At 40.2% G+C, this 8,933-nt stretch overlaps 1 protein-coding gene and 1 long non-coding RNA gene across 5 annotated transcripts; one reads left to right on the forward strand and one right to left on the reverse strand.

Annotated features, from left to right (window-relative positions):
* Window positions 1-343: 343 nt before the first annotated feature.
* LOC109787218 (uncharacterized) lies at window positions 344-7,649 on the reverse strand. Of its 2 annotated transcripts, XR_002238496.3 has the most exons (4): window positions 7,349-7,642; window positions 3,847-3,986; window positions 3,487-3,608; window positions 344-635 (listed from the first exon to the last, which is right to left on the reverse strand). It is a non-coding gene; the product is annotated as an uncharacterized lncRNA (long non-coding RNA). The 2 variants fall into 2 exon arrangements; XR_012204428.1 differs by adding an exon at window positions 5,323-5,378 and having other exon boundaries at window positions 344-3,986; window positions 7,349-7,649.
* Window positions 2,172-6,690, forward strand: LOC109787217 (potassium channel KAT2). Of its 3 annotated transcripts, none has more exons than XM_020345771.4 (11): window positions 2,172-2,440; window positions 2,520-2,735; window positions 2,839-2,994; window positions 3,069-3,126; window positions 3,226-3,543; window positions 3,956-4,195; window positions 4,298-4,396; window positions 4,489-4,521; window positions 4,601-4,786; window positions 4,880-5,504; window positions 6,302-6,690. In XM_020345771.4, exons 1-11 carry the CDS (start codon window positions 2,325-2,327, stop codon window positions 6,412-6,414), a joined length of 2,160 nt encoding a protein of 719 aa, XP_020201360.1. In that variant the 5' UTR covers window positions 2,172-2,324; the 3' UTR covers window positions 6,415-6,690. The 3 variants fall into 3 exon arrangements, with proteins under 3 accessions (XP_020201360.1, XP_073366204.1, XP_020201363.1); XM_073510103.1 differs by having other exon boundaries at window positions 3,069-3,107; window positions 3,300-3,543; XM_020345774.4 differs by lacking the exon at window positions 4,880-5,504.
* Window positions 7,650-8,933: the final 1,284 nt, after the last annotated feature.

Consider the following 8,933-nt stretch of genomic DNA (forward strand, 5'->3'; position numbering starts at 1 on the left):
GCCCCTTCCTGGGCCATGTGATATACCTCCTCCGTTTCAAAATATAAGTCTTTTTTATAAGTCTTTTTTAATGATTCCAATATAGACTACATACGAAGCAAAATGAGTGAATCTACACTCTAAACTATGTCTATATATATTCTTAAAAAAAAACTATGTCTATATACATCTGTATGTAGTCCATATTGAAATATCTGAAATGACTTATATTTAGAAATGGAGTATTTCCTGAAGCATGAAACGGGTTTAACCAAACGGCTGAATTTGAGGAGTAAATGGTAGGCGATGGTTCAACCAAACAGTCCACTTTTGTGTAATTCTAGCGAGAAAGAAGACACTGACGATCCAGTAAATAGATCAGGATCAACTCAGTCAAAACCTGATCGTTACGTCTTTTCAAGAGATAATCCACTGCAGTCTTGCCAGTAACTAGTTACATCGGTTTCCATTTCCAAAACGGCAAAACCTTAATCACACGCAAAATCTACAAGCTGAAACCTAACCCAGCCGGTCACTAGTTCATAAATTTGTCACACACATAGGGGTCCTGCTGGTTAACATGGAAGCCACGACTCTGCGCAAAAATGGGGCGGGTAGATCCCAGAATCATCTCCATTCCCCACGAACTGGCATTTCTGTGCATGGAAGTAAACGAAAACCAAATCATTTCCAGATGCCGATCTATATAAAAAAGCAAGTTCACATGTTAGCAAAACCTGAGGATGACATAAGAAAGAAAGGTGATCATCAAATAGCCACACGTGATGAAAGTTGAAAAGTGTCGGGCACAGGTGTCAGCAAGATGCAAAGCTCCCAGGAAGCCCGTGATGGAAGTCAGTGGATTGTGACTTTGTGAGGCAGGCTAAGCTCAAGCCATGCAACTTGCACATTTGCTCACAGGCTCCAGAAAGCAGGCTATTTCTTTCTTGATACTCCCAGCAAACCCGCCAAGGCAAATAAGCAAGACATGGTCAATTTCAAGTGGTTGAAAGTTTCCAGTAACAGCTGTGCGTCGCAAGGTGCATGAAACATCTACAACCATGGAGTATATTCTTATTATTTTGATTTTCAGAAGAGTGGATATATGAAATATGAAACGACCCAAATAACACAAGGTTCTTTACCTGTGGTCAACGAGAAAAAATGTTTAATGTCTCACACATTATTAGATTGCTCAAGGATCAGAAAGTAATGATAGTGGTGACTGGCCTTTATTATTTCCAAAAAATGGTCCCAGGCATATTGAATAGACCTATCTACTGACCAGAAGTATACAACATAACTCCTAACATGCAGAGCATGGGAAAGGATGCTAAGAGCTGTAACAGCATTTAAGCTCACTTCATGTTGTTACTTCGACAGCATCACAAAATAAAAGCAAATGGAAACATTTCTGGTTAGCTAAGCAGCCAAAGAGAAGTATTATTAAATCCCCTATTCTCATAGTGTAAACTAATCTTTGCGGCGGGGCAAGATTTTAATTTTCCAATTAGCCCAGGACCCTTGCGAGAAATTAATCATAACAATGCTTTATCTTCAACTAGAATGTTATATCCAGTTTTTCATTTCAGAGGCCAGTAAAATGCTTCCAATTAACTTCACGGCAAGATTAGTACTCCCTCTGTTCCGAATTAAATGATGCAATCTCTATACAATTTTAGTAAGACATTGTATAGAGGTTGAGTCAATTAATTGGATCGGAGGGAGTAGCATATATCATGACTTTACGCAGGCAGCAAAGCGTATTCTTTTTACGGACTAAAGTTTCACTTCACTACTATGGAGTCCCGCCCTACAGACAAAGTTAATGGGTGAATTACAGAAAATGATATTTCATCATATGAACTTCCAAATTTTTAACTTCTAATTAATTATGCCTATAATTCTGCAATTTGTCTGTCAAATCTAAAAAGAAATACTTCCCAAAGGACTGCAAACATCGTCTCCTAAACCCTGACCACACTCGGTAATGGTACACCAAAACAGTTACAGCCCTTAATAGCGAACCTACCATAACCATGAACAGTGAACTCAGACCACTTGTTTGCTTATTTTCAGGTAGAAACAAAAAAGAACAAATAAAAGGTCACTATCTTTTAATGGCCACATCAAGGATCTCACTTCCGTTCCTTCCTCCATCCTCTTCTTTCTTGGAGCCAAGCCAAACTCTTATTTATTCTGACAACCAATACTTCAACACAGAATAGTACCATCCATGAAGGTTCAAAGGCATGCCAAGATTAAAATCCTCTTCAATAATCCAAATAGCCTGTAGGAACTGGGATCGACAGTAAGATACGCCCTGCTTCTTCATAGATACTACAATGGATAATATTAGCAACATCTTCCACAATGACCTGCTCCCATCTCTAGGAGCAAGAGCAAACCAATCTATCAAGTTGAGAAAATTCATCATTTCTCCCTACGATTCCCGTTACAGGTAAAATCGCAATCTTTACTTTCTCTCGCATTATGTGTACACAAATACAGTCTAATCTTCCACTCTTGTGGGTCTGCAGGATCTGGGAAACGTTCTTGCTTGTGCTCGTTGTTTATTCAGCATGGATCTACCCGTTTGAGCTAGCATTTCTGAGACATCTCTCGTGGAAGCTTTTCCTAGTTGAGAACATTGTCAACAGCTTCTTCGCAATTGATATTATTCTCACCTTTTTTCTAGCGTATCTCGATCACAAGTCTTATCTTCTAGTGGATAATCCAAAAAGGATTGCAGCTAGGTTGGTACTTGCACCTCAACTATTCTCAGCCTGTCATTCTTAATGGTAAAGCACATGTGCAAAGCTACCAATTTGGACAACACTGACATGAGGCTGTACACAGATATCTCTCTTCCTGGTTCATTCTTGACGTCTGTTCCACGATTCCATATCAACCGTTTGGGCTACTCTTTAACAAGCATGGAAATGGCCTTGCCTATAGGACACTTAACATGCTTCGATTATGGCGTCTCCGACGCCTCAGTGCTTTATTTGCCAGGTATGTGTCTTTTTATTATTTGAAACTTGAAAATAAGAGAACTGAAAATTACTAAGGTAAATCGCCCCCTCTAGGCTTGAAAAGGATATCCGATTGAACTACTACTGGATAAGGTGCACCAAACTAATTTCTGTAAGTTTGCGTCCTCTCCTCTCCAAGTATGAAACAAATTGATGTATTACTGCCCTGATGAATGAAACATAGCTCTGCATGTTTGACTGAGCATTGCAGGTTACTCTTTTTGCAATACATTGTTCAGGATGTTTCATTTACTTAATAGCTGATACATACCCCGATCCATCAAGAACCTGGATAGGAGCAGCAATACCAAACTACAGATCAGAGAGTCTATGGGTTCGATATGTGACAGCAATTTATTGGTCTATTACAACACTCACAACAACTGGTTATGGCGATTTACATGCGGAGAATCCAAGAGAAATGTCATTTTGCATATGTTTCATGCTATTTAACCTGGGATTGACGGCATACCTCATTGGTAACATGACAAACCTGGTTGTCCAGGGAAGTTGCCGTACCAGGAACTTTGTACGTACTCTTCCAAATACCTTTCATGATTTGTTTTGTCATTCTGTGATTGTTGATATTCCTGCCTGGCTTTACATAAGGATTGAAATAAGAAACGGAAATGGAAGTAAGAATCATGTGAACTTGTCTGTACCGTAATACATATGCACCTTATAGATTGTAGGCCAGGATAGGCTGAAAAACAAATCACAGCATGCTTATAGATATGCCACTAGCATGTCCTGGCTCTGGACTCCTAATGGCTTAAGGTGCATGTTCATATACACATGAAAACTCTGGCTAATTAAATGCATGTAGATATACCTGAATGTGTACGGCCACACGTGTTCACATGCATAGAAGCAAGAGCTTTATTTCAAGAGTGTCATATACTGTTTTATTCCACCTAATCTTCCTGTCTTCAACTCTGCAGAGAGATACCATCCATGCTGCCTCTCGGTTTGCTGCAAGGAATCAGTTACCTGAACAAATTAGGGATGAAATGCTAGCTCATATCTGCCTGAGGTATAAGACAGAAGGGCTGAAACAGAAGGAAACATTGGATAGTCTCCCCAAGGCAATTCGTTCAAGCATAGCGTGCCATTTATTCCTCCCTGTCCTAGAAAAAATATATCTTTTCGATGGTGTTTCCTTTACTTGCAGGCTCCAATTGGTATGAATACAAAAATGTTAATTATTCTAGAGCAAGTGTAAAATAGTGTACACTGGAATATCATCGACATTTAGAAGGTAATATGTTATCGCCTACATGTAGGTTACCACAATGGAAGCAGAGTACTACCCACCAAGAGAAACTATCATACTCCAGAATGAAACGCCTACAGATGTTTACATATTAGTTTCAGGAGCAGTGGTTAGTCCAACTATAAGATTGATGATTGTCAAGATACTGCAGTTTCTTACAACCATGCATACTAGTGTAACTTTTGCTATTTTGTTTGGCAGGAAGAACGGATAATGATTGATGGACGAGAAAAGGTAAGAGATGACACATGATCATATATTTTAAAGGATACAAGTTAATGCAGAATCTGATATGTATCATTACAAAATCCAGGTTGAGAAACTACTATCAGGTGGTGACATATTTGGTGAAATAGGAGTTCTCTGCAACATTCCCCAGCCACTTACATTCCGCACGTCCAGAATTTCACAACTATTAAGGCTTAACACAACAGTGCTCAAAAACATTATTCAGGAAAACAAACACGACAAGGAAATTATAATGAACAATCTTTACCAGGTGAGTTCACAGCTTTTTTATCATTATGACATCGTGTTTAGATAACTGAGTTGTTTATATACAACGAAATTGGTATTCTTGTGCATTTGGCAGAAAATGAACTCAGATCAAAGGTTCTCTACTGACACGATGGAGGTATGTGAAGAGACGCTCGATCAACACTTTGGGGAGTACAACGGATGTTTTGCATCCAATCAGGTCAACATAAACAATGAATCAAAAGCGGGAGAAACAATAAGACTGGCTTGCAGTGAAGAACATTGTAAAGAACTAAATGAATCAGACAGACATGGAACAATTCACAGTACTACGGAACAGGGTTTCTTTAATACAAACATTGATTTTCCTGATAAAGGTGAAAGTATGGAAAATCATGTTGCTACAAGTCAGATTACGGACAAACGGAAGGCAGATGAGCATGAACATACATCGACCGACAACTGCATGACAGGATATAGGGGGGCTCGAGATAGGTTCAAAATCATATGCAAAAACACAATATTAGGGCAGACAAAAATCACAGATAAAATGCTTACATGCTCAGTTGCTGGAGAACTCCAGGAGATCACTGATACATGCACAGAAGCTGGTTCTGTGGTTTCAGAAAGAAAAAGAGTGACAATTCATATGCATCCACAACAGAACAAAAGCTTAGCAGTACCATATGCAAAAGTCATAAATCTACCAGAATCTCTGGATCAACTTTTCGGCATAGCTCGTAAGTATCATATAATTCAGATGCATGATTAAGAATTAACGTCCGGTATAGGAGGGTTTAGCTTCTTATAGCTTCTCAGCTATTTTAGGGATAGGGGCTTCACCTTGTCAGTGCAGATGAGGTTGCTTAGGTTTCTCATAGCCTATCGCTAGAGTATTCTGACTTGGATTTTATATGAGAATCGAAAGGAGTTGTATAATGCGGGATCATGACCAGAACATGTCACACTGTTGGTTAGCAAACCACTGCATTGTGATAACCTATGCTAACATAACTTTACCACACTACAAACTTAACTTATAACTGTTCAACTAAAGTTTATGTTTGTTAACTACTCCTACACCTGATTTTTTGTTTAACTGGTTACAGTACGTCAAGTGTTGCCCATATCCCCAAAGCATCAGGCCCAGGCCCTAGCTAACTTTGATTTTAATATACTAAGTCGATGAATCAATGCCACACAGGGTTTGTATTAACCCCAAATAGCTAAAGCCAGAACCTTCTGGCATCTGTCATTTGTAGTTGGCATCATACATGAATATTTTCCGGATTCAGTTGTGCCCTGTTTTAGTTTTGGAAATTTTCAGTTCCTTTGCTGCCCCCCTTAAAAATGAATGGTAATTGTCCTAGCTCAGTGATCAAGTCTGTTGAAATCAACCAGTAATTGTAGTACCATAATAGTATGAAGGCCCCGTTACGACTCGCCTAATGCCAGAAACCAGCATTGCATACAGTCTAATCATGCAGTGCAATCCTTCTTTTAGTGTGAATGTACTTATCCTGCATTTTTTCTGTAGGTGAGAAGTTTCCGGGTTATTGTCATGTGAAGCTGTTCAATCAAGATTTTGCTGAAATTGACGATATAACAGTAATTCGAGATGGTGACCAGTTGTTTCTTATGGAAGTTTGATTAAGGATGCTCAAAACTATAGACTGTGGAAAGAGCAATGCATAGGATATGAAGTAGGACTCTCATTTGAGGAAGTTGCCTAGATCTCAGCAAATAGGAATCGGGCGACTTGGTGAAATCGTGAAGAAAATGCCACACAGGAATTAGTGGGAGACTTGGAGTTACAGTTGTAGAGTAGCTAAATGTAGATATGAAGATGTGATGGAAACAGTTTTAAATCTGTTCTGCAGATCAAATGTTTGGGGAGGGGAGACCTCCGCTGAATTGATCGCCCTAGGGAAGAATATCATTTACAGGCAACAAATATTAGCAATATTGAACTTTTCACCAAGGATGACTACTCAAAAAAATTGATGATCGACATAAATTCTACTACCTCTGTACCGAAATACTTGTAGTTGGGGGAACTTGTATTAGTTTCCCCAACTACAAATATTTTGGTACAGAGGAAGTAGCTAACTGACTCTGACCTTTTAACTGTTAACCTGTGCGCTTTGAGACTGCAACTATTTAGATGATAATGGTCGAATATGGTCGAATTCTTCAACAAATTAGTACGAGTGAAAACTGGAATTTCATGTTGTGGCAACTGATTACTACTTCATTTTTCTCGGTAGATAATAATAGCTCTGGGTGTTCAAATTGGAAGTCATTAGATATCACATTCACAGCAGCTAGCTAGCTATATCAACTTTGCAAAACTGCTACTGTATTTAATCAGTGCACTAAGAAAACTAGTTTCAGCATGACTAGCAGATGCGGTGAGAGATCATTCAACGACCAAATTTGATGACTATGCACAGTAAGTCACACAGATCGAAATTAGCTACTGTACTCCAACTCACCAAATTCATGAACTGAAGATAAGAAGCCTGAAAGGTCAGCTCATCAGATAAATTCCATTTGAGGAAGAAGCGTACGCAACGGGACTTACACAATCCGTTCGCCGCTGCGACTCCAGGACTAGGCCACCACTCAGCAGCACAATGCGATCCAAAGTTCCAGGCCCACCGGTCTCTCACGGCCAGTGCAGTGCAGTGCGTCGCGGTGTAGGAGGCTGGCGCCCGTAACGCGCGATGGGAACGGGGAACGCCGGGAGCAGGCAGAGGCGCGTCCGCGGCGGCTGGTGGGGTTCTAGAAGCTTCCGTCGTGGGGACGAACGGCGGGCGAGCAGCGGCGGCGGCGTGCATATCGAACAGCCCAAAGCGCACATGGGATTTGCTTGGGATGACAACTGAGTATCCGTGCACCGTTGGATAGTAAATCAGCTGTCCAGATCGAGCAGTAGCCCCATCGCGATAATTGCTAGCACATTTGGCTTTTTAAGCTCTTTTATTATTTTCACTAGCACAAATGACCGCGCGTTGCAGCGGGAGAAAACAATGGTTTTTATCAATTAAGGTTGACCAAGTCAAGGAACTGGTCCTAGAAGAATGATCGCCATGGACAAAAAAGGATGGATTGAGCTCGGGACGGGAGTATGATTTCGAGTAAATTTGACTGAACAACATTAATTTTGGACTATAAGTTCTAATGGACAGGAGGTGGCAAATTCATTTCTGAAGGAAAAATGCATTGGTTGAACACAAACCCCCCCCCCTCCCCGGCACACGAGGACTTCGATGTAAATCTATGAACACCACTGACTTCCTAATCGAGCAAAGATGACATGAAGACACCACCCTTACCATTGCCATTGACAACTCAATCAAGGGCTAGCTACTTGCTAGTGTTCCAAATCTTCAACGAGAAGCTTCCACGCCCACCGCCTTCGATGCTCACACAGCCACAAGCTTTCGATTCCGTCGCTAGGGCTGCTTTGTTATGGGCAAACTGTTAGACATTTACTTGTTTTAACTACAATATTTAAGTAAAAGAAGCACAATCCACAATACCATATTATCTAGAAAAACAAATTATGCATAATAGCTCATTTTTTCTGTGCAATAACATAATATCCAAAAACTAAATACCGGCTTCTTTTATATGTACGCACACAGAAAAGAGAGATGTGAAAATTCTTTATAGAGAATGCACATTGGTACCTTTGGTTTTTTGGATAAATGAATGCTTATGATGGCACATAACATGGTCATATGTAGCTAATTCTCTAGCCAAACCATCAAGCATTATTGCCTATAACTCATGTAAATCTCACATGAAAATAAAATAAAATTACAGGTATTTTATGTGAACTAAAAGGGCATCTCAGCATGATCTACCATTTTCTAATTAAAAATTTATAGATAAATTGAGAAAAAAAGCTTCCGGTGGAGGAGAAAACTAATAGGAGCAGCGGGTGCCAGATGATTAGAGTTGTATCTTCTTTCTTTTTGAGGGAGATTAGAAGTTGCATCTAAGGCCATTGATGTCATGTGTTCATGTTTAAATTAGAATGGCACAGCCAAAAGTGGTCAAGGCCACTAGCCATCATGTCGCCGCCGTGTCCGAGGCAGCCGTACGCACTCGGCACTCGCGTAATGGGTGAGTTCGGCGTGCATGCCAGCGACTCCAGCTTG

This window comes from Aegilops tauschii, chromosome 3 (assembly GCF_002575655.3).
Source record: "Aegilops tauschii subsp. strangulata cultivar AL8/78 chromosome 3, Aet v6.0, whole genome shotgun sequence".
In the NCBI taxonomy this organism is placed as follows: Eukaryota; Viridiplantae; Streptophyta; class Magnoliopsida; order Poales; family Poaceae; genus Aegilops; species Aegilops tauschii.